Source organism: Dasypus novemcinctus, chromosome 12 (assembly GCF_030445035.2).
Source record: "Dasypus novemcinctus isolate mDasNov1 chromosome 12, mDasNov1.1.hap2, whole genome shotgun sequence".
Taxonomy (NCBI): domain Eukaryota; kingdom Metazoa; phylum Chordata; class Mammalia; order Cingulata; family Dasypodidae; genus Dasypus; species Dasypus novemcinctus.
The window spans coordinates 49,815,129-49,841,363 of NC_080684.1; the positions used below are offsets into that span (position 1 = coordinate 49,815,129).

General features: G+C 39.2%; 1 protein-coding gene across 1 annotated transcript; it reads right to left on the reverse strand.

Moving 5' to 3' along the window:
- Nucleotides 1–21,849: 21,849 nt before the first annotated feature.
- Nucleotides 21,850–25,800, reverse strand: IFNG (interferon gamma). Its single transcript, XM_023584835.3, has 4 exons — nucleotides 25,610–25,800; nucleotides 24,631–24,699; nucleotides 24,353–24,535; nucleotides 21,850–21,984 (listed from the first exon to the last, which is right to left on the reverse strand). Exons 1-4 carry the CDS (start codon nucleotides 25,721–25,723, stop codon nucleotides 21,850–21,852), a joined length of 501 nt encoding a protein of 166 aa, XP_023440603.1. The 5' UTR covers nucleotides 25,724–25,800.
- Between the last annotated feature and the right edge of the window lie 435 nt (nucleotides 25,801–26,235).

Sequence of the window (26,235 nt, forward strand, 5' to 3'; positions counted from 1 at the left end):
GAAATTGTACTTTTACCTCATATCATATACAAAAATCAACTTAAATTGGATTAATTACCTAAATGTAAGAAGTAGAAACAACCACACTTGCTAACGGACAGGATAATTAATAGTAAAGAGAAAGAATTAGAATAATGGCAAGGTTTTTGACTAGATGAAATGCACAGAGAGTGGTATCATTTCCTGAAATGGAGATGACACAAAGAGTAATACATTCAGGGGAAAACTATCAAGGATTCTGTTTTGGATATGGCAAGTCTGAAATGTCAGCTGACAGCCAAGGGGAGAGAGGAAGCAGAGACAATGACTATAGGGTCTGGGAATCATAAGAAAAGTGAGCTGGTGAAAGAAATATAACCTAAAGTCATCAGCATTTAAGAAGCAATGGTCAGAAAAGGGGATGTTTGACCTTGAAATTAGGAAAAGGCCTCAGATATTGGTAATGGCAAGGTCTAAGTTACAACCATGGGAATGAGTGGCTGAGCTAGCATGAAGGACAAAATTACTGGAACAGAGGAAGTTAAGGAAATGGGAGGACAGGGCGACAGGGAACTTTTTTTTTTTTAATGTACGAGGTTGGGCTTGGGGACCGGGGAATGAACCCGGGACCTCGTATGTGGGAAGACAGCACCCAGCCCCTCCAGCCACATCCATTCTCCAACAGGGCATTTTAAGTATCATCTTACTGGATATTGAAAACAACAGTAATTATAACAGTAGTAGTTTTGAAGAGAGTCCAAATGTCACAGAATGAGGGGAAATGTTTAAGGGAAGAAGATGGCTGAAGTTAGGGAAATATAAATTTACGGAATGAGATTCAAATTGGAAGTTTTAAAGGAGGTGGGTAGGATAATGATTTAGTAGGGACCGTGAGCAATAAAGAGGATCCCTACTTACCCTACCTCCAGGCTGAGAGGCATGAGGGCTGTAAGAGGGAAAAGTTACCTTTTGAGAGAGAGTTACAGAGAAGGGATGTTATTGGGGTTTCAGTGAGAAAATGAGAACATTCACAGAAGAGCCTGACAATACAAGAGCCTGATGATTCACTTTGCGTTCCAGATGGTTCAAAGAAAAGGTTTCAGGAGGGGAAGGATAGGCCATATGGTAAGAAAGAGAGGGAGTGGTTTTCAGAGCCTTATGGGGTTTAGAGATTGGGGGTTAAGGGATGATTTGAGAAGCCCAAAAATACATAATTTCTCTATTTTACCTTTGTTCATGCCATCCTGTCTGCTTGCCTACCTCCTGTACCGGCAGAAGAGAGAGGTAATACTCTATGTTACTAAACACCCACACAAACTTCAGAAAAGTAAGCAACTCTTGCTAATTGAGTTATGAGCTTCCACTTCATGTGGAGTCCACTACTCACCACAACTCAAGAAGAGATTCTTCAATCTCAGCAGCCCCTTTTGCAAGTCTAACGCTTGCAATGCTTTTTCTTGTTTTTTGCTCTCTTTCCTCTGGATCCTGCCTGTTCCTTTCTGAATGAGTGATGGGGAGGGTTGTCAAATGAGCTTCAGCAATGCAATCAGACTCTTCATACTGCAAAAATGGCCTTCCTCTTTGGTCTGCTTTTTTGGATGCTATCATGATACAAGAATATCTGTCACTATGTTCACCCTGAGTTGTCATAAAAATGTCCTTTTGTTACACTGGATTTAAGGCATGTCTGATCCCCAGAAGGGAAAAAACAACTTACTTTTCTATACTTGGAAGCTTCTTTCTTCTCTGTCTCACCTAATTAATTCCGGCACTTATCTTACATGAGTGTTCCCTTAGCACCCTGTTCTCATCACCATCATAACACATTGCAATTTTGCAATTATGTATTTGTTTGCCTGCCTTTCCATTAGATTGGGAGTACCTTCAGGGCAGGGACCATCACTTAGAAGTATGGCTATTACCAGTGCATACCTGAGTACTTGATTATGTAGATGTTCAATAAATTGTTGAATGCAAACAGATGAAAACCTAGTCCATTTTCTTAGAATCATAAATCTAATTGTGGGATAATTGTGTAGGTAATTGGATTTAAGAGTAAAGTTCTTTGAAGCAATCATGACCTGTGTTGAAAAAAATAATACGCAGATTAAGATCAAACAGTCCTTTTCAGAACTATATTAGGAAGATGGTATTAGTGATATATATTTCATTTAAGAGAAAGAATTTGTTGGGAAAGAAATGTCAAGGTCCTTTATTTCCTGAAAGAAAACTTGAAAAACTAATTTTGTCGTACTATTTTTTGGCGTCTGTTATTCTGGCAGGTTTTTGCCATATTTTACAAAAAAGAAATGGTCAGCAGGGTCTTATCTATACCATCCACTTTTAATGAGAGGGGAAAAAAAGATGACCTTCAGGGGAGAAAGAAGATGACTGTATCAACTAGATGACAATGGTTTATGAATTAAAGTGCATCTAACCAGGAGTTTCTGCCCTAATTATCAGTTGTCTCATTAGCACTTTATCCCTTTATGTGATCTTCCAGATGTCTGTCTTAAGCGGGCTGCTATATAAATGCAGCTCTCTCAAGAAAATGTTATGTAAAAGTTGAAACATCGGTGAACTTTGTAATACCTTGTTTGTGAGTTTCTAAAATTTACATTTTTGTAGTGGGATTGCCCTGGGAAATAGCCCTTTTAAAACAACTGTTCTGTGGTTTAAGGTTTATTTTTTCCTAAAATGAATCCTCTTACAGTGTACACCATACTTCTGCTTGAATACACAAAGGGACACTTGTTTATTAAGTATGTTCACTAGGCATTATGCCATACAGAAAATGGATAAGAAATTGTCCTGTCCCCCAAATAATCCATTTTAGGAGATAAAATATACAAATAAAATAATTAGGGAGTAGGAAAAGATGGCACAAAATAAAATATATTACAGACCACGCATGACAGACCATGCATCGCATTTAAGTTTCTCACCCATGGAGAGCCTTGCGTCTTTATTCAAGGGCGCGTTAATCAGTGACTGTTGCCATGCAATCCCTCAAATTATGGGAAGGGCAAAATCCCTCCATCTCGCTGCCATGGGTCTGAAGTTCCTCCCTTAGAACTGAATTGTTTTAGAATTTAAGTCATTGACTTTTCAGGAGTATTCTTCGTAAACACCAAGATCCCTGAGATAAGTTACTTAAAGGTCTGCCTTCATTCAGTCTGGCTCCTTAGGAAACATTAACCAATCAGATTTTTTCCAGCTTGGTCAGTTATCTGGTGAAAGTTACAGAACAAGTTAAAGGTGTGGTGGGAGAAAGTTTGCACTGGGGAGGACAGTCCTAAGTAAATTGTCGCAGTAAGGGGTCCTGAGTAGACAAAGGGCTTTGAGGTCCTTTGAAGGTGGGGTGGGGGTGTGAGGAAGGAGACTCACAAAGCAGAAGTGAGTAGGCACAGGAAATACCTGTTTCCTACTTTGTGCATTTACCCAAGACTCTGTCTTTCTTAGCTAGTTTTAATTTCCTCTTTGGTGCTCTGCATCCAGGCTGATTAAGGCCAGTGCTGTCCCACTGCTGTGGCTACTGCAACATCTGGCCCAGCTACTTCCTCTCCACACCGTGTACGAAGGGGAGTGAGTGGAAGGTGGGACCGTTGTGTGGAGGCTGGCTGCTTCCCTTGTCCCTGCCCCTGCAGTCCCTCTCTGCTCACAGGTCCTTTCTGGGCTGGGACCTTCTCTGCTGTGCAAGAGAGCTGCAACATTTCTTCTTCACGTGTTTTTCCATGATTTCCTGACCAAAAACAACACACCAGAGCCTGCCAGTTCCTGATTAGCTTCTCTTTCTCTCCTGCAAGGTGTCCTAACTGAGAGCATGGTATCTGGAGGTGGACTTCCTGGGTTCGAGTCCTACTTCTGCAACCCAGAGCCAGTAATCTTGCACCTCAGTTTCCTCGTCTGCAAAAGGGGAGTAGTAATAATAATATCTCTCTTATAGTGCTACATGTGGAGAGCTTCTAACACATAATAAGTACACCATAACTTTTGCTACTATTATTGCCCCTATGATATATTCCAATTTATCATCCATTTAACAAGTGTTAATTAAGAACATACTTTGTGCCCACCACTTGGCTAGGACTAAAACACTCCACTAAAATGAAACAATGATGAGGATAAAAATATCTTTCACTTATGAGTGCTTATTTGTTGCCAGGCACAGTGTCAAAGAGTTTTAGTGACTTTCATTAACTTCTTTACTCTTCCAAACCAACACTGTGGGGCAGGGCTGGGTGGGGATAAGGGGTGGGATACTTTTCATGGCTCCATTTTACAGACTCTGCATAAAGTTCAATTTGCTCTCCAGAATTGTAAAGCCTTTCCCAGAGCTGATAAGGCATGAAACCAGACTTCGCCGGCCCCTGCCTTTAAGGCGGTCCAGTGAAATGCCTTAAGCCTCCTCTATTTGCTTCTACCAGCCTGCTTTCCTGTCTCCCCTACCGCTCCCATCTAATTGATCTAGAAATGGCCTCTCATTTCACTTCTGAGAAGTCATTTCCTCTCATCTCTTCAAAATCTACCTCTTTCCCACCCACTGTCTCTAATGAGAAACAAAAAGGAAATGTCCAGCCCATGTTGTCAGTATAATCGAGAAGCTGCCTCTCCTCCAGTGCCTTCATGTTTTGCCATTTGGGGTTAACTGTTTTGGTGAGCAGCATGAGAACTGGTTTTTAACACCAACACTCTGGTCTGGTCTTTGAGATAGGAAAAAAGATGAAAATAAATGTTTCCACATTTTAGGGCAGAAAACCCAGCCTGTGGTTTCCCTGGCACTGCTATACCATCAGAATTTCAAGCCATTCAGCCCTATAGGCTGCAATTTTCCTTATTTGCTAACCTGATGTTCAAAGTAAAATACTGGTTTCCTTAGCAGCATTTGATTTTTATTTTACTGAAACTTGTGTGGTTAAAAACATTCTTATACTAATAGGCATGTGACCTTTAAGCTATTTGACAAGGAAAACGAAATCTCATTTAGAGTTCAATCTTGTCTCCCAACTCAGTATGTTCTCACTTCAAAAACAGAGATCTTAACAATGATCCTTTCCCTGACTGTGCACTGTGATTTCTCCAAAGGTCACTTTTCTCCTCTTCCCATTTCAAGAGGGCCTCTGCGCTACTGTCCCATTACTGGAAATGGCAGTTAATGATCAGTCACTAGTTTCCTAGGTTTCCAAACATGCTGACCTTCTCTGTGTCATCCACCCTGTATTCAGAGGTGTTGGGATGAAACAGCAGTGACTACAACGGTGACAGCAGCTCAAAAATAGCATTTAAACAGAAGCTAAAATGGAATTAAATAAAGCAGGTTATTTCTCTCTTACATGAACATCAGTTAAGCATCTAATAATTTGATGTCCTTTGAAAGATGCAAGGTCCAAGAAGAGAGGCCACTGTTTTGAAAGTTATCAGAACATGTTTTGAGTCATGGTTGTTGAGTTATCCATGGCATATCCCTCTTTGTTGCTGCCTCTTCTGAGAATGTGTTTTCTGCTTTTCTGATTCACCTCTAGTAGCCCCAAGTCATGAATTAATATGAAATGAAAAAAGAAATCAGAGAAGCATCCACCATTTTTAATTGCATGATAAAATGGCTTCACCAATGTCATTCCGTAGATTGACTGGAATGTCCTTGTGTCATATAGGCAATGCTCACAAGCCTGATATGACTCTGGGTCTGACACCTTCATTTATGTCCCATTTAATCCCAATGTGTTGGCCTAAGAAAATGCACAATGGGGATTCCCTAACTCCTGGACCAGAGTTTCCAGCATTTCATCTTCCCATTATGCAGAATTTTCTCCTCTGATCATCATAGTCCTTAAATCGAATGACAAAAGCAAAAATAGCTAAAACTCAATTACCCAAGGTTCTGGTATACTCCTCCCCACCCCCAACTCACCCAAGATCAGTTACCCATATTCACATTTCCTGTTTTCCTGATGTTTCCCTTTCTTTGTACATAGGAGCCTCAATGAATTGGGGAAAGAAATCTAAATGGAAAATATTTGAAATGATCTTGCTAAACCCCTTGGAAGATTCTTCATATAACACTGATTAGAAACAAGAGAAGGGCAAGATGAAAATTACAGTCCCATACATTCACCGAACTGGAAGGCTCCTTAGAATTCAATATGATCACCTTTCATGGTCACAACGATTCCAGAGGTCCTACTGCCATTTCAGGGGTGAGAAGCCAGGGATGTTAGAAGTCCTGCAATGCATGAGACAGTTCTATGCAATGAATCATTGTCCCATGTCCATGCAATGTACATAGATTTTCTCTCTTAATTTATACAATGATCCCATAAGGTATGTACTACTTTTATCATCATCTTACAAACTATTCTGGAGGTTAATGGGGAGGCTTTATCCCCAACACACACACTTGCTTTAAAATCTTAATCCCTGGAACTCAGCATTCTGTTTCAATTCTCTTTCCTTTGGCTTATTCACATCCCCTTAGGGAATATATAGACCCTCTTCGGAGGCCTTCACTGTACCATCAAAGATGGTATACCACCTAAGTACCACCTAAGGTACTGAGAAATCATTTTGGACATTAGAATGCCTCTAGAAAGGCTCAGAGATTAATAAGATTAATTACTAAGGTTATTGTAAAATAGAAAGATTCTTGCTAAGATCTGAGAAAAATTCCTGGAAATTTCATGTGACGCTTATGCCTATATTAAGGTAATTTTGAGAAATTATTCTATTGGTATACATTAAACATACTTTATGAGACCCTGGAAACAGTCTTTCCACTTTCTACTTCTTTTTAAATCATGAAGTGAAAGCTTGTGAGATACAAAAGATTCATTTTTACCCTCCACCAATTTAAAAAGTTCTACACTATTTGGTAGAAAAAAACGGAAGGTTTTTCTTCACTGCAGGTATACAGAATCAAATAAGCGATGTATTAGTAGCCTTTCTTTTAGTATGATAGGCTTTCAGCAAAACATAGCATATGTATTAGGACAAAAACGGGGGCCCCTTTGATTTAACCAAGAAATTATGCACATTATTTTGTCTTTGAATGGCTTACAAAGGAAGAGTTGTCTCACTTCCTGGATATTTGGGTATTTGGAAGCACCACATTGTAGGAGGTTAATTTACAGGTTCTGTCTCTATGGTCAAGTATAAGTGCAATAAAACCACCTAAGGATGGGAAAGAGAAATAAAAATGGAATCCACTCACCTGCATATATCCTAATGAACCAACATTGTAACTAAACTGAACTGGAAATTGCTATATTAATGGGAGTTATAAAGACTCCCATTGAATTGTTTGGTCCTGTTCTCACCCTTCTTATGAAGTGTGTGCCTGAATAGATTACCCCCAATTCAACCTGGTGTTTCCATCAAAACAGAGACAAACAAATTTACTTTTCCTTTGAATCAGCTTGCTTCATGTTCCCACATTTGAAGACTGTTCTGCTGAGACGTCTTTGTTTACTAAAAGATAAAGGCAACTCTTCCTTACCCATTCTGCGCTAAGGGTAGTACCACCCACACAAATATGTAACGCTACCTGATATTTATTTAGCATTTTAAACCATTTAAAAAATGGTTTTCCATGATACACAATATTGTCTCATTTTTCCCTGCACCTGAAAGCCTAACTTAAAGATCATTGATGTGAGAGCTAGGTATGAGCTCATCGAGGGATGCTTGAATATTTAGAAAAGTTTCTGTTGGTCTAGGCTTAGTCCTCAGAAAGTCAGAGCAGCAAAAGAAATTGGCATATTTGCAGACCCAGAAGCAATACGTTTGGATGCTGAGGTAACGCAGGCCTCAGTGACTATGCTAATAACCAGTGCTTCCTAGAGAGCAGCCTCACTCACCCTCCTAAATAAGAATGATGTGCAAATGAGCCCTGTGGGTGTCCTGCTGGTGGGTGTCCCTGAGCAGGGTGTGATGACAAGAGACAGACTGATAAACATTGCTATTGGATTCCACAAAAAATAAAATACACTCCAGGAGTAAGAATGATCATATTTCTACTTACAATTTTGCCATTGTTTGCTCGCCTTTTTTTCTATCTATACATAGTTAATATCATCATTTTTCTCAGGGTTAGAGGGCAGGGGAGTGAGTGTTATTCTTGCATCCTTGCATTCGTAGTACTATTCTTCAATTGCAACTGTGGCAGTGAATAGGCAGAATGTCAACCATATTTATGACGACCTGGAAAAAGAAAATAAAATTATATCCTGATGTTTGATGAGGCATTAACTGATTTTGCTAGACTGAAGTAGAAATGGTTTCCTTCAAGGAAAATGTCTCTTAGAAAAAAAGTGTTATTTGTATGAGTCTCTGTGATATATAGTTATTTTTGCTCAAGTAGAAGCTGGCTAACTTACAGATAGAGTCCATCCTAGGCCTCATGACTCACTTAGACTTCTTCCCCTATTCCTTTCTCTCCAGTGCCCCTGATTCCTTCTAGGCAGGGGGAGTCCTTGAAGGGTCTGAGGGTTGGGGCAAGCCTTGCTCCTCTAGCTCATGATGCTTTTTCTCAGATTGTTTGTCTATATCATAAGTCTCTTCTATACTCTTAAAGTCCTAGGTTTTTGAAACTCAAGTAGAAACTTGGTTTTTCTCCACTTTCCATTGTTGTATCACTTTGTGTCAACAGTCACAGACACCCTATCTCAATAGAAGGGAATAGCCAAGAGGAAATAAATATGGAGAAAAGTCAATTAAAAATTCAAAACTATTCCACCACACATTCTTAATATGAGCCACAAAGTCCTTCTAATGGCAACTTTTGAGAGTAAAAGCAGGCATTTTTAAAGAAATTCGAGAAATTAGACTTTAATTGACATTTAAGCCCCAAAGAAATTCAAGGAATCAAAAACATCTGCTGTTTCATCTCATATGGTCCATGACTCTTGGCACCCAGCATGTTACAGGGCTTGTCCCAGGATTTGTGTTAGCCCCATATACATTTACATAGATCTTTACAATTACTGTCACAAACATGTCATTTAATCATCCTAATGCCCTTTTTTTAAAGATTTATTTATTTTTATTTATTTCTCTCCCCTTCCCTGCCCCCCTTCCCCCGCCCCCCATTGTCTGCTCTCTGTGTCCATTCGCTATAAGTTCTTCTGTGTCCGCTTCTATCCTTATCAGTGGCACCAGGAATCTGTGTTTCTCCTTGTTGCATCATCTTGCTGCATCAGCTCTCTGTGTGTGCGGCGCCATTCCTGGGCAGGCTGCACTTTTTTCATGCTGGGCAGTTCTCCTTACAGGGCACACTCCTTGCACATGGGGCTCCCTACATGGGGGACAACCCTGCGTGGCACAGCAATCCTTGCATGCATCAGCACTGCGCATGGCCAGCTCATCACACAGGTCAGGAGGCCCTGGGTTTGAACCTTGGACCTCCCATGTGGTAGGCAGACGCCCTAACCGTTGGTCCAAATCTGCTGTCCCTTAATGCCCTTTTGAGGTAGTCAAAGTCATACAACTGGTGAGTGTCAATGTCAGATCTTCACAAACACTTAGTATTTCTGAAAAGAAAGTACTCCAGGAAGAATCATCACCTTAGTCACACAGAGTTTTTATCCCAATATGGTCACTGATCCATTTGAACTTCTTACAAAGGTTTTCACAATGCATGTATCTTTTCCCTCTTGAAACATGCTGTCCTTGCTTTTCCAGCTATCTGTGGTTTCAATACCAGACTGCCCATATACCAGAACTTAAATCAATATTGATATGGGCTTCTTTCTTCCGCAGAACTTAACCAGGGATCTGATGTAACAGTGAAGAGTTCGAACCTCTCGAGCCCTGGGACACCTTGCCCCTTCCTCCTCACAGGTTGATACAGTGCACTTGACTAGATGTGCTCATCTGTCCCCTGATCTCCCTCACCCTTGTGCCAGCTCCCTCCTCAGAAGGACTAGATGCTGCCAGGGAGACCCAACTCACCATAGAAGGTCCAGCCTAAACTGGACAGTGTTTTAGTTTGTTAAAAAGCTGTCAAATGCAATATACCAGAAATGAGTTGGCTTTTACAATGGGGATGTATTCATTTATAAGCTTGAAGTTCCAAGACTGAAAAAAAATGTCCAAATCAAGGCATCAGGCTATGTGCCTTCCCCCAAAGACTGACTGTGGGTGATCAGCCACATGGCAGTGACTGCAGGTCTCTTCCTTCTCCTCTGAGCTCCATTGCTTTCAGCTTCTTGCTCTAATGACTGTCTCGGCTTCTGTGGGTTCCTCTCTGAACTTCTGGGTTTCTACTCTCTGTCTCTCTGCATTCATTTATAAAGAACTCCAGTCAGAGGATTAAGAACCACATTGTGTCACACCTTACTGGAGTAATCTAATCAAGACCCTTAACTGAAATGATGTAATCAAAAGTTCCCTTAACCAAAGTGATCTGATCAAAGGTTCTCACCTACAATAGGTTCACACACACAGGCATGGATTGGCTAGGAGGACATGGCCCTTTTCTGGGGTACATACAGTCTCAAACCACCACAGACAGATTTCCCAGACTCATAATTGACATACCTGCCCCCCAAAGGTTTGGACTGCAGTCAGGATGCCCCCACCCTCCCTCCTCAAAACTGCCGTGTCACATCCTCTTACTGGCACCCAGAATGCTTAGCTGCCTCTTCCTAAACCGAATCCCTGAAGCTAAGGCTGTTTCAAAAGGCCTGTGTACTCCAGTCTCAATTTTCATTTCTCCTGATGGCCCTGAGATATGAGGCCTCACAAAACTTACACATTGTCCTAAGTAAGGACACAAGATGCCAAAAAATACACAATTAAAATAAAACAAAATCAGTGACTTCTGTTTTACTGACTTTACTTATCACTTTTTTCCTCTCTCTGATTTCCTTCTAGACATGGAAAGTTCTTCAGATGAAGAAAAGTTAAAAAGGACTTGTCATAGTGGGAAATCTAATGACAATGACTCATTGATTTAGTCAACAAAAATAGCAAAAAAACTTTTCTGCCTCTTTTATTTGAACCTACAATTAGCACAACACTTGTTAAATGTATGTCCCAGAGACTTAAATCTTTGATTTGTTCCTGTGCTACTTGAACCCTGAATCTCAGCAGAGTATCAACACCTACTCTCCAGTTCATTGGATTCACCCAAGACAAATAACAAGGAGATGATAATGGACATTGCCCAGCCCAAGGAACAGAGAGTGTCTGTAACTGCAAGCAAAATAGTTCCATCCATCAACCTCATGGGATCTAAGCCCCCTCTCAATTAGAAACAGAGGGGGCATCACCATCCCCAAATCCTCAAGACTGGGGAATGAACAATGAATTAAAGTAGACTTATTATTATTCTATTATAGACTTATTATTATTCTAGCAATAGAGAAACTTTTATCGTTGCTATAAAGGCAGTAGCCACCAGAGGTTCTGAGGGGAAGGAGAGGGTAGAATAAGTATAATATGGGGACATTTTGGGAACATTGGAGTTGTCCTGCATGACATTGCAGTGATGGATATAGGCCATTGTATATTTTGTCATAACCTACAAAATTGTGTGGGACAGAGTGTAAACTATAATGTAAACTATAGTCTATGGTTTAGCAATGCTTCAATGTGTGTTTATCACTTGTAACAAGTGTACCACACTAATGAAGGATGTTGTTATTGTGGGAAAGTGTGGGAGGGGGAGAGAGTGGGGCATATGGGAATCCCCTATATTTTTCATGTGGCATTTATGTAATCCAAATCTTCTTTAAAAACAGAAAAAAAATTTAAAAAGCAAAAATAATAAAATTTTATCTTCAATGAGCACTATTTCTCTTCCAAACATTTTACTTGCATTAACTTATTTAATCTTCACAATGACCTCGTGATTCCCATTAAAAGATGAAGTAAATGAGGCCTAAAGGCAGTAGTAAATAACATTACTAAAGTTTCACAGCTCAGCAACCTAGGTCTGGCTGAACCCTGAACAAAGGCTCTTAACTACAGCATCTATACCAGTCCAGTCACGTTAGCCTATTACACTTCCTCAGGGTTGGTCATAATCAGGATGTCAATGGTTCTCTGATGTGGCTTTACATATGTAGCTCAGAGGATGGTGGCACTTTCACCTTTGATCCTTCATCACCATCAGTCTGAAAGAAGCCTGGTCATGGGGCTGCCACCTTTTCATTCTAGGTCAAGAGAGCGAGATAAGAATCTCACCCTGGTTTTTTCTCATATGTGCACTGGATGTTGATTACATCCAGACAAGCCAGTATTATCTCAATCCTCTCCAATTCTTCCAGACAAATCTCCATTCAGCATAACAATTGGACAATGTCTAACACATAGGATTATTGTGAAAAATAAAAGAAAGCAACAGGAAAAATATTTTCTTTAGTAGCTGGTACAAGAATTTTTTATGAGGAAGCCTGGGTGTGTTGGGATGACTTTATAAGAATCAGACTAGAAACTGAGTCCCTAGGGAAGGGATTACATTCCAGATAAAGCTTCAAATGAAGAGGGAAAGTACTCTGTAAAATAAAAGAGTGAAGAATTGGAAGTTCCTAAGAGGAAATTTTGGTAGGGGAAAGACACTGGGCACAGTGTCTTTTTGAGAAAAGAGAAAAATCCCCATGCCCTGTGATGGCACAGCTGAGTAAGAACTTTGCAAAATGGAAAGCTCCTTAATATGAGTCTGCAGTAAAAGCTCAGCACAATAGATTTGGGATGTGCTAACCCTGCACATTTCAGAGAAAGGACTTGTCCTTCACTGGTTCCTGACAGATAATCTATGTATCCCAGGAATATCCTTCTTGGTAAGACTATTTGCAAATTGTGGTGAATGCCTGTTTTTGTTCATCTATCTTCCCTCTTTCATTTCTTGGTTAACCTAGCTAGAGGCTTATCAATTTTATTGATCTTTTCAAAGAACCAGATTTTGGTTTTGTTGGATTTTTTTCCTAGTATTTCCTGTTTTCAAAGTCATTGAATTCACTCTAATTTTTATCATTTCTTTTCTTATGCTTGCTTTATATTTAAATTGCTTTTCTTTCTGTTTCCTAAGTTTGGATCTTAGATTAAAGATTTTAGATGCTTCCTCTTTTCTAATGTATATATTTAATGCTATAAATTTACCATTAAGAACTGCTTTTGCTGCATCCCACAAAATTTTTTAAAAAGATTTATTTATTTATCCTTCCCCCTGCCCCTCCATCAGCTTTCTGTGTCCATTTGCTCTCTGTTCTTCTGTGTTTGCTTGTATTCTCATTAGGCAGCTCCAGGAACTGATTCTGGGACCTTCCAGAGTGGGACAGAGGTGATCATTCTCTTGCACCACCTCAGCTCCCTGATCTACTGCAACTCTTATTGTCTCTCCACTGTGTCTCTTTTTGTTGTGTTGTCTTGCTGTGCCAGCTTTCCACATGGGCCAGCACTTCTTTGCAGTTCAGTACTCCTGCAGAAGGCAGTACTCTGTGCAGGCCAACACTACATGCAGGCCAGCACTCCACGTGGGCAAGCTCACCACATGGGCCAGCTTGCCTTCACCAAGAGGCCCTGCATATTGAAACCTGAACCTCCTCTATGGTAGACAGGGACCCAATCACTTGAGCCATATCCACTTTCCTGCATCCCACAAATTTTGATAAATTATGTCTCTTTCATGTAATTCCATTCTTTTACATTTCTCTTGAGAAATGTTTGATCAATGTGCTTACTTTCCAAATACTTGCTTTACAATAACAGCTATCTTTCCATTATTGAGTTTTACTTTAATTAATTCTATTGTCCTCTGAAAGCATGCTTTATGTGATTTCTATTCTTTTAAATTTTTAAGGTGGGTTTATTGACCATAATACAATCTATCTTGGTGAATAATCCTTTTGAGCTTGAGAAGAATGTGTATTCTGCTATGTTGGATGAAGTAGTCTATAAATGTCAATTATGTCAAATACAGTGTTCAGCAATTATATATTCATCAATTGTCTCCCTGCTTGATCTATCAATTATTGACAGAGCATGTTGAAGTCTTCAACTATAATATTAAATTTGCCTATTCCTCCTTTAAGTTCTGTTAGTTTTTGCCTATGTATTTTGATGCTCTGCTGTGAGGTGCATACATACATACAATTTAGGCTTTGTAGATTTCCTGAAGAATTGATCTATTTGTCATTATGTACTGCCCCTCTTTATTCTTGATAATTTTCCTTGTTCTGAATTCTGTCCAAAATTTTCATGGCTACTCAAGTTTTCTTTTGATTGTTTTATCTTTCTCCATCCCTTTACCTTATTTTTTAAAGACTTATTTATTTATTCCCCCCTCCCATTGTTTGCACTGCTGTCTGCTCTCTGTATCTGTTCATTGTGTACTCTCTGTGTCTTGCTCATCTTCTTTTAGGAGGCACTGGGAACCAAACCTGGGACCTCCATGTGGGAGGGAGACACCTAATCACTTGAGCCACATCTGCTTTCTTCTTGTTGTATCTCTCTTTGTCCCTCCTTGTTGTATCTCTGCACTGCATTTCCTCATTGTATCATCTCATTGCATCAGCTCACCACACCAGCCCATACCATCAGCTTGCTGTCTTGCTTGCCTTCTTTAGGAGACACCAGGAACCAAACCTGGTACCTCCCATGTGGGAGGTGGGCACCCAATCACTTGAGCTCAACTTTTGACTTTTAACCTGTAAGAGTTTTTGTATTTAAAGTGGATTTCTATAAACAACATATAAATGGATCTTGTTTTTATCAACTGACAGTCTGCCTTTTAATTGGTGTATGTCTTAGTTTCCCAGCTACAATCACAAATGCCATGAAATGGGTTGATTTAAACAATGGGAATTGATTAGTTCATGATTTTGAGGCAGGAAAAGTCCAAATTATGGCATCAGCAAGGTGATGCTTTCTCCATGAAGATTGTGGTGTTCTGGTGCTGGCTATCATTGTTTCCTGACTTTTCTGACACATGACAATGTGTCATGACATGGCCATGTCTTCTCCTTTCTCGGAATTCCATTGACTTTCAACTTCTGCTCCTCTACATGGTGTTCTCCATAAAGCCTCTAATAGTAGGGTTAAGGCCCAATCCCATTCAATGGAGTCACACCTTAACTAAATATAATATCTACAAAAGGTCCTATTTACAATAGGTCCACACCCATAGGAATGGATCAAGATTAATTTTTTTGGTTATTTTGTTGGCTTCATTTTTGGAGAGGTTTTGGATCACAGAAGGGTCACAGCAGTGGTGGGGGAGGATCACTGGTTCAGGATGTCAGTAACGTGGGAATGTATGAGAAGGGGTTCACCTGGGGCTTGCCTTTAAGACATATGAATATGTTCAAGTGTTCATGGGACATTGTCTCTGTGTTCGAGATCCACACAATAACAGAAAGAATATTAAATTCCTTCCTAGGGAGTTCTGCTACATTCTCTAATAGGACAGCAAAAATCCCCTGAGTGAGGGGATGTCTAGTGAGGGAAGACAACTTTATGCCAAGCCCTTGGTATTGATGACTATACTTATGAGCCTTTTCTTCTGACATTGAAACTTAGCCTAGTATTAGATACTGCCTAAGAGTTACCTCCTGAAAGCCTCCTTGTTGCTCAAGTGTGGCTTCTCTGTAAGACAAACTCAGCATATAAATGCACTACCTTTTCCCGGCATGGGACATGACTCCTGGCGATGAGCCTCCTGGCACCAAGAGATTATTACCAAGCACTAACTAGCAATGCATCTGGGAAAAGACCTTGACCAAAAGAGGGAAATGATAAATACAAATGTTTTTATGGCTAAGAGATTTCAAAGTGAGTGGGGAGGTCATTCCAGATGTTACACTTATGCAAGTCTCAGCAGGATCTCATTGACTACCATAGTAAACAGTGCCTCAAATAGCAGGGCTCCTGAGGGTTTTATAGATATCCAGAAACTATAAGCAGGGCAGACAGCTCAGGAATTTAGCAGCCCATCAGTAGGACTTACTTTGGAATTTATGTTCACCAGTATAACAGATTTAGACTCATTTATAGGTTCTCTACACATGGCTCTTCTGCCCCTTTTATTTGAACCCATAATTAGCATTATACTTGATAAATATATGTCCCAGAGACTTAAATCTTTGGTCTGTCCAGGTACCAGTTGAGCCCTGAATTTCAGCAGAGTTGCAACACCTACTCTCCAGTTCATTGGGCTCACCCAGGACAACTAACACAGAGATGATTATGAACAACACCCATCCCAAGAAACAGAGAATATCTGCAACTGCAAGCAAGATAGTTCTGCCCCATGGGTTCTAAGCCCCCTTTCAATTAGAAGCAGAGTGGACATCACCATCCCCAAATCCTCAAGATTGGGGAATGAACAATGGACTAAAATAGACTTATTACTCTACCCTAGACTTATTATTATTCTAGCAATTGAAGAACTCTTATCATTGATGTAAAGGCAGTGGCCACCAACGATTCTAAGGAATGGGAGAGGGAAGAATAGGTGTAATACAGGTGCATTTTCAGGACATTGAATTTGTCCTGCGTGACCTTGCAGCAATGGATATAGGCTTCTGTATATTTTGTAAGAACTTAGAAATTTGTGCAAAACAGAGTTTAAACTATGATGTAAACTGTAGCCCATGGTTAGTAGCAATGCTTTAATAGGGGTTCATTAATTGTAACAAATGTATCACACTAATGAAGAATGTTAATGTGGGAAAGCATGGGAGGGAAAGGAGTGGGGAATATGAGAATCCCTTATTTTTTTATGTAACATTTATGAATCTAAAGCTTCTTTAAAAATTAAAAAAAAAAAAATTAAAAACAAAGATTAAGAAATGTTTTTCCCCAGAGGTACATAATTCAAATTATCACAGTATATTTAGACCATTCTAATTTAATGCAATTATTGGTATATATTAATTCATTTCAACCATATTGGTAACCATTTCCCATTTGTTGCTGGGTTTTCTTTTTCTGTCTTCTCTGTTTTATTGAGCATTTTATATTATTCCACTTTATCTTCTCTCAACATATCAATTATATTTCTTTTTGAAACTTTCAATGGTTGCTTTACAGTTTAAAACTTATGTATTTTACTTATCTAAGTCCACTTTTAAATAACACTCTTCAGCTTCACATGTAGTTCAGATACCTTACAATGGAGTAGTCCCAATTCTTCACACCTGTCCCTTGTTACATTACTGCCATTCATTTCTCTTGTCCATGTACTATAATCACCAAATACATTATTATTATTATTTTAAACAGCTATTTTAGATCAGTTAATAATAAAAATGATTTTTTTATTTTATCTTCATTTATTCCTTCTCCAGGTATTTTCCTTTCTTTTTGTAGATCAAGTCTCTAGCCTATATCATTTGCATTCTGCCTGAAGAAAACCTTTGGACATTTCTTGCAGAGCAGGTCTACTATTAATGGATTCCCTCTCTTTTTGTTTGCCTGAAAAAAATATTTTTCTCCTTCATCTTTGAAGAAATAATTCTGGTGGATATAGAATTATAGGTTGCTGGCCTTTTTCTTTCAACATATTAAATATTTCACCTCGTTCCTTTCTTGCTTACATGCTATGATATGCAGAATAATGTTCTCCCAAAGATGTCTGCATCAAAATTCCTGGATCCTATGGATATGTTAGGCTCAATGGCAAATACAAACTAAGGCTGCATAAGGATTTAATTTGCTAATCAGCTGCCCTTAGGATGGGGAGATTATCCTAAATTTTTCAAGGTAAGCCCCATATAATCACAAGGTATAAAGAGAGAGGCAGAATAGAACTAGAGAGATGGGAGCATGAAATGAACTTGGCCTTATGTTGCTGGCTTTGAAGATGAAGAGTTGGGGCCATGGGAACCACAGGTTTAAACTAATACATCCATTTCCAATTCAGTGCCATAGGGATTATTTGAATATCTCTCTTTTTGTACCTGTAACTCCCTTCACCAACAGTGATAAACCTAGCTCCTAATATCCTTAACATGCTTGCTTATTTAATCAATACCCCCTTAAGTAATCAAACTCCAATCTCCATTTAACATACCTTTTCCTTGGGTGGATGCCATCCTCACCTCACTCAGATGCTGACTCCTCATGTTGGACTTCCCTTCTCCATGGACATTCTCCTCTGCACTCTGACACCCCACTCCAGGCCATTTTGTCTGTGGACACCCTCATCTTGATGAAACCCTGATTTCCATGTCAGGCTGCCTCCCTGTGGCTGAATAATGGCCACCCAAATGTGTCCATATCCTAGTCCCTGGAAGCTGCACATGTGTTACCTTATATGGCAAAAGGGAAATTTCTGGTATAATGAAGGATCTTGAGATAAGGAGACTATTCTGGATTTTCCAGGTGGATCCGATATAACCACAAGGATCTTATAGAAAGGAAAGAACAGGGTCATAGTCAGTGAAATAGAAAGACTAGAAAGAAAGCTGAGGGAGAGCTAGGGCCAGGTAAAACATCTTCCTCTCTCTGAGGATGGGGGAGATATGTAGGTGGTATCGTGTGTGATGGCAGCTGGCAGTGAGCCCTAGCTAAGGCTCACTTCCTGAGACTTCATTTCCCATTCCATTATTAATTACTTCTTCTCTTGGGCGTGGAGGTGGGGCAGGTATCCTTTGATCCTACCACTTCTTTGCTCTCCCTCATTTCCCTGGCACACTGGTACACTCTCTCTCCTCCTTAACCAACTCAAAGTTCATCACCAATCAATATGATTACACCCTTCTATATTTCCATGACTCCCTTGCCAGCTCTCCTTCTGATCTTCTTAATTGACCAAATCAAAATCTGCTAAATTTAACTCATTTTCTTACAACTCTTCATGGCAAGAGAAAAACACCCACTTACACCAACTGGTGTCCCTTAACTTTGTGACCATGGACCTCAAGAGGGACCTTAGCAAGGTCCAGTAATCCATGCTGCACTCTCCTAATTCATTCATTCCCCTGCTCCTTTCAGGCATCTTCCCTGAACCTCACTCTCAGCTTCCTACTTCACTGAGAAAATAAAAACAGCTTAATCTTCAAAAAATTCCCACTGCCACATCTACCCACCTACCAGCAGAACCCATATAATCTACTTTCCTGCCTATTATCAAGGATAAATTATCTGTGTTCCTGACCAAAGCTAATATCTCCTCCTGTGTCTTCAATCACCTCATTCTTCTTATTCGAGGAACACTTTGCAATTCTCCCTCTCTCCTACATCAATGCTTTTCTCTGCTATTGTTTTTCTCTTAGTTGAATTATTTTCATCAACACATAAGGTAGATTGAATGATTTATCCCAATTTAGACATGTTCTTAATTTTAACATACATTCCTGTGGCTGTGTACCCATTGAAGTTAGGACCTCTTAAAGATGTTATTTTTGTTTAAGATGTGGCCTAAGAGAATGATGATGGATCTTAAACCACTACATAAAAAGTGAGAAGTTAGAGAGGGCCACACAGAAAGAAGCCCAATGTTAGGGGAAAACAGAAGAGCCAACAAAAGAAGAAGACATTACCTTGTGAAGGAGGCAAAGATACAAGACAAGGAACCCCAAAGATTGCTGGAAGCCAGCACCAGAATGCTAGAGACTCCAGAAGAAAGCAAGCTTCACCAATGTCTTGGTTTTCAACTTCTTCTAGCCTCAAAAGCATGAGCCAATAAATTTCTGTTGTTAATCAAAAACCAGCTTGTGGAATTTATAATAGCAGCTCTGGCAAATTAAGACAATTTACAAACATGCTATTTCTTTGTTCTCCTTTGCGAGAAAACTCCTAAAAAGAGTTATCCATATTCACGATCTCCAATGTCTCTCTTATGTCTCTCAAGCCCATTCCAATCAGGCTTTTGCCCCCTCCCTGTATCAGAACTCCTCTTATCCTATAGTCAGTTCACAGATGTCATCTTACTATACCTATTGTCTGCATTTCACACAGTTGACTACTGAAACACTTCTTTTGACTTTCAGGACATCTCATTTTTAGGTCATGCTATTGTTTCTTTTTCAGCCTCAGTGATGGCAGGACTCAATCCTTTGTTCTCCTTCTCTTCACTCTCTAAACTTAATATGTTTGTGTGCTTACCTGGTATAAGATCTAAAATTTTCTATGTGCCTCAACTGCAAAATTTATGTCACCAGGCCAGACCTCCCCAACTCCAGACTAATCTATCCAATTGCCTATTCAACATCTCCATTTTGATTTCTAATGGACACCTTAAACCTAACATGACCAAATCTGAATGTCTGATCTTCCTCCTAAAACCTGCTCCATCCAGATTCCCCATCTTAGTTGATAACAACTTCATCATTTTCATTGCTCAGCTGAAAAATCATTGGAGTGATCCTTGACTCATTATGCTCCAACCACACTGCTCTCCTGGCTCTTCATTGCTCCAGGCAAACCTCTACTTTAGCACACTTGCAAGTATGTTCCCTTCCTGGAAAACAAGTCACTATCTCCTGTAGCTCTTTCAAGCATTTTCTCAAATGTTTCCTCTTCAGTGAGGCATTCTCCAGTCACTCTGTTTAAAACTGTAACCCACCCACACCATCCCAATTATAATATTCTCAATTTTCCTCTGCTACTCTACTTTTATCATTTTTCTACAGCACCTATCACCTTCTAATATGCCATGCAACTTAATTGCATATTATGTAAGTTTATTGTTTGTTGTCTATCTCCCCCTTGCTAAATTTTAAACTCTCCAAGGGAGGAGATCCTTGTCTGATTTGTTCTTTAAGGTATCTTAAGCCCCCAGAATATCTCCAGGCCCATGGTAGGTACACCAATGAATATTTCTTGAGTCAAAGAATGAACTCCCACCCAACATTATGAGGAAGGCACAATTATTCTTATTTTTAGACAAGGAAACTAGAGGTTAGAGATTACAAATAATTAATTAAAACCACACTCTTTTCAATGGCAGAGTCCAAATTCCAATCCAGAACTCTCTCCCTATTACTCACATTCACTATCCTATGCCCAAGGGTGTTTGTCCAAGGTATGGGTGGACAGGAATGCAGCATGGGAAGAGAAAGGTGGGGAGGGAGACAAAGATGAGGAATGGAGTAGAAAATCAGAGAAGTGTTAGAAACAAATATTTGTGTGCCAAGCTAAGCAGTTTGGTCTACTTTCCACACGAGAAGCTCTGAAGTGAATTGTGACATAATTAAATCTATAATTTGGGAAGATAACTCAAAACAGCTGCCAACTTGAGCAATAAAAGACAATCAATTGCCAGTGGAAACAATCAGTTCAATGGGGCTTAATCCCTTTCTCACTTAGAAAGAGTATGACAGCATAAATAGTTATAAAATTATACTTTATTCATATATATTATATATGGATAAGCTAAACAAATGAGTTACTTTCCATTTGGGTTTAGTCACAGTTGTCAATGATATTCTGAAGCACCAGGCATGAAATCTTCTGAGATGTGTTTTCATCAGGGGGCAGGTCATATCACCTGACACATTCAAGTTCTGTCTAACATACCATTAAAAAGTGGCTCAGAATGCAGACAGGTTCTGAAACAGGCAATGACTGAATGGTACCACTTCATTTACAAGTATTCATTGTACCATGAAGTGAAATAAATGCTCAGCCCTGAGGGTCTTGCTCAGGTCTGCTGCCTAGTTAGCCCTTGAGATAAAGCCTTGTAATCACATAGTCTTGTATAGTTGGTCAGAATATAAGGGTCAAGTGAAATAGTCACAGGATACAGGAATTATAAATAATACATATATTAATAGATATTAATTTTTTCATTACATAAAAGTTGCTAATATAAATACTTCTATATTGATGAGTCTAAAAACATATTACTCATATAAATAATGTAAAAATATTAAATAGTAATAAATAGATTTAGATTTAAAAATTCAAATATTACAGGGAGGATGACCATTATTTTGATGCTCTCCTGCCTTGAAACGTACTCTGACTCCTTTTTCGCTTCCTTAGGTTAGATTTGGGTGACAGATCATTCATCACTTTGAAGAGTTCATTTACTGCTTTGCGCTGGACCTTCAGGTCATTTACCTGTTGCAAAAGAAAACAGCATAATTAGTTTCAGGCATGAAAAAGCCATTAGGATATTCTGCTGTTCATGCCATGGTCAGTGAAAATTTAAGTATGCCTTCAAAGATAAAAGGTGACTATTACTCGCAATATAGTCCTTAAAATATAATGTTGGTTTTTCCTCAGTAAGTCTAAAATTGTCATCTCAAATTGCTAAATCTGCTTTAATATGGTAAAATTTCCTGCCTCAGATTTCTCAAAGTTACATTGTGAGAAAAGCCCTGAATGGAGTGAAAAAATATATGGGTTTGAGTCCGAAGCATGCAATAACTCTGTGACTTTGAACCAGTCACTTAGCCTCTCTGAACCTGTTTCCTCATCTGCACAATGAGATTATAATGCATAATCTCCAGGCTCTCTGCCAATCATATTATCTTATAATTTAATTAATCTTTGTTATAAGTATCATATGTGTTACTATAGGTCAGTGGTTGGTGTCTACCAGAATAACCTAGGCACCTGATAAAGGACTCAGAGACCCGAGTGCATAAAGCAGGAGAGGGCCTGGGCCTCTGGCTTTCACTAAGTTCCCCAGGTGATTCTGATTCCCACCAAAGTTTGAGAACTACTGCTACAGATTAAGAACTTTATAAGCACCAAGTCCAAGACAAATAGGAACTATAATTTTTAATTTCCCATAATTAGGTCAGTCTCATCATTATCATAATGTGATTAAAATTAAACAGCAATCATAGTCACATGGCAATAATCTATTTACTAGTTGGTAACATTTAAAATTGGAATAGCAGCAAAGTTGCTTGTATCCTGCTTTCCATACCAACGAATTCAAATATTTGCAATTCCTCACTCTAACCAATAGGGCAATTTTATGCTTCATAAAATGAGGAACATTTACTTTCATCTTGGCTCTGCCACTAGGGTTCTGGTCTACAGCAGCTAAGCACTAAAAGGCATAACATGCCTACAATATGTTAGCAGTTGAGCAAAAGAGGGCAATTGAGAAGTCATCTAGAATTGCCCATCATGAAGCAGAGGGCCTGGAGCTTCTGGAAAGATGGAATCGACAGATTTTTTCACTTTTCGAGGCATAGCTATAGCAGAATAGGAAAAAAGCTTCCTACTGGCTTGTATTTGCAAGTGACAAATTTCACTATCCAGTGGGTTCAAAGCTATCACAAAGCAACTATGAGATTTACCCAGGCTGAACAGCAAACCAGCAGCAGCACTGGCTTAGGAACAAGTGCTTTCTCAATCTCTAGACTGTGGCCGAAGAATACCTTCTGAATATCATAAAACAGTGTCCTTGAAAGTAGTAATGGTTTCATAATGTTTTCAAGCTTCATTATTAACATCTGAAGTTTTAGAAACTAGAGAAATCTTGAAGAGCAAGCTCTCATTTCACTTCCTTAGTGTTTATATGGGAGAGGGAAGAGGCAGAGCCAGGTAGAGTGAAAGCTGGACACAAATCCTGACAGCGTAAGTCCTAACCCCTATCCCTCTCATCTGAGCCCATTATCTCAAACCCAAATGAATATGGGGGCTTTTGTTCCTAAGATAAAATTTTAGAAAATGTGATTCAAAGTTATCTTTCTGCTTCTAGAAGTTCTAACTTTGAAGCCTCAAGACAATTTCATAAGACAAACCTTGAAAACCAAGGATTTCCCCAGCAGAAATATTCTAGTATCAGAAAGTTCATAGAACAATTCTTCCATAAGATATAAATTCTACCTGTCTCTTTTCTCTCAAAACAAACAAACACCTTCGCCTCTAATTGAGCTGCACACTCTGAGAAGTTGACCAAAACCTGATAGTGAGATGGCCCCTAGCATCACCTCAAAGTTCTTAGGTTTCTTCTCCTGTCACAGAAATTGTGTACTAAGTCTAATATTGTCCTTTTAAGATGAAGAAACTGTACCCCAGTCAGATGTGATTCATCTGAAGTCACACGGTCTCTTTGTAGCAGAGCTGGGAGGAGAATGTAAGACTTCTCACCCCCTCCCACTGCTCTTTCCGCTAAGACATGCTGCCTCCCATCCAGAGCAGGAGAATTTCCACCACATAAACAAGGGGTACTGAGAGAATTGCTTCTCAATCGTCCCTTCTACGTCTTCACCTACTTACTCGTCATTGGATTTGTCTATTCGCCTATATTTATACAATAGTCCTTATGCCCACATTTTTCCAAATTACAGATTTACATGATTCCTGTACTGACTTTGCAAAGTCACCCAAAGCACAGCTGGAACTTCAGTCACAGATTCATTTTATCACTTTAGCAACTCTACCCAGTACCTAATTTCTAATTTCCGGGAATTCTATACTTTACAAGAGGCTCTGCAATGAAACCAGAGAATGAAGATAGCCTTACCGGAGTTCGAATCAGCTTCAGGAAGTCATTCAGCTTGCTGGAACTGCTATTGAAGAACTTGGCAATTAGGTCTTCCTTGATGGTAGCCATGCTCTTTTGGATGATCTGGTTGTCTTTTAAATTATCAAAGATTTTGAAGTAAACAGAGACGATCTGGCTCTGAATTATTTTTTTGTCACTCTCCTTGGGAGAGAAGAGCACAATGAGAAGATGTTATGTTTTTGTCCATTAAACAATAAGCAAGAGGAAAATCAGCCAAGTAGAGATGTTCAACTTACCTCTTTCCAGTTCTTCAAAATATCTAAGAAAAGAGGTCCACCATCTGCTACATCTGAATCACTTGCATTCTACACAAAAGAAGAAAAAGTTAGTCTACATTCTCTCCTTATATTCCCTCCTATACAGTATGACTATGTTTGCAATAGAATTCCAAAAAAACCCCAACAGCTGTACTGTAAGAGTGATTTGATTTTACTTCACAAGAATGAAATAGCTTGTAAATGTTTGAACATTATTATAATAGGTATTACTATAATAGCTAAATTTGAGACAAAGAATAAAATATTTAAAATGTAAAAGTTATTTCCATTAACCAATCATAAATAATAATTTAAACTCATAAAAACAAAACAAATGTTTAAAAACTGTAAGCTAGAATCCTAACTCCTACAAAGTCTCAACTAGTGGCTGAGTTCAGGAGTAATTCACAGATAATGTAGATGGGGCCATAGAATTTTGAAACCACTTTCAAGAGAAAAACAGCTGTAAGTAATTATTTTTAAGCCAAGGCTTTAGGTCCTATCCTGCTTTTACTTTTGTTAATAGATTGTTTCGCATTACCATTCTTTACTGCTAATCTTGACCTTTCCCTTTCAACCTCATAGTGGTCTGAGAAATCAAAAACTAATATCCACTCATTTTTAATATTCATAGTACTTGATTTATCAAAACTGATGAATGGATTCTTACCAAAAATATGATCAACAATATCGTTGTGATTTATATCTATATTCTACCCATCCTTTGGAGAAAGGCATGAATCCCCTCTAAGGCTCTCTAGCAAATTGAGCAGAGAGCTAAAATAATATCTAGATTATTCAGCCAAAAAACTCATCCAGTCAACAATTAACAAAGAATAACACCAACTCTTCTCAAGATGACTGTGAACTAGAGCTAATAGCTTATCACAGACAGAACTGCAAACAACGTTCAGTCATTGTCAACCACAAGCAGGTATTATTAAAAGGTCATACTTACAAAATATTCCTTTAGAGTTTGTATTTCTCTCAAAAAAGTGGCCTGGCAGTAGCAGCTAGAAGAACCCAAAATGATGCAAAGCTGAAAAGCTAAGAGATAGCCCGTGTAATTCATTGTTTCGGGGAGCGTTAGGCCGAAGTAGTTGAAATAAGTAGTTCCTGTGTTGAGTTGATCAGGTCCAAAGGACTTGGCTGATCTTTTCTGATAGCAGGATGCTCAGAAGAATGTACTGTGTCTACGTCTGCTGTTGGTATTTATACCTAATTGAAGCTTCATAAGGATTACGTATTTTTCACAAGTTTTTTAAAATGAGATGGTGACAGATAGGTGGGGATGCTATTTGTATTAATAACTATGGTTTTGTGGCATTTGGGTGTTGTAGTTAGAGTTTCCTTTCAACTCCCTGGCTCCTTTGACGATGAGGCAGACCCATTATGCCCACCTGTGCCATTCTTGTGGGATCCTTGGAAAGCACTTTTACTTCACACCGTTCAGGGACTGGAAATTCTCCCGCACCTCCCCCCTTCACACTTGTAAAATGTTGACTCCTCATCCACAGAGCACGTCGATCATTTGTGGTTGGGAACAAGTGAAAAAGGAAATCCTAGGGGCTCTCAAATCTTTAC

Excerpts from the sequence above, each read along its gene's own strand:
- IFNG (XM_023584835.3), bottom strand. The coding sequence starts at position 25,723 with ATGAATTACACGGGCTATCTCTTAGCTTTTCAGCTTTGCATCATTTTG. Across the intron at positions 24,536-24,630 it reads TTTTGAAGAACTGGAAAGAG|GAGAGTGACAAAAAAATAAT; the intron begins GTAAGTTGAACA and ends TTCTCTCCCAAG. Across the intron at positions 21,985-24,352 it reads TGAAGCTGATTCGAACTCCG|GTAAATGACCTGAAGGTCCA; the intron begins GTAAGGCTATCT and ends CTTTTGCAACAG.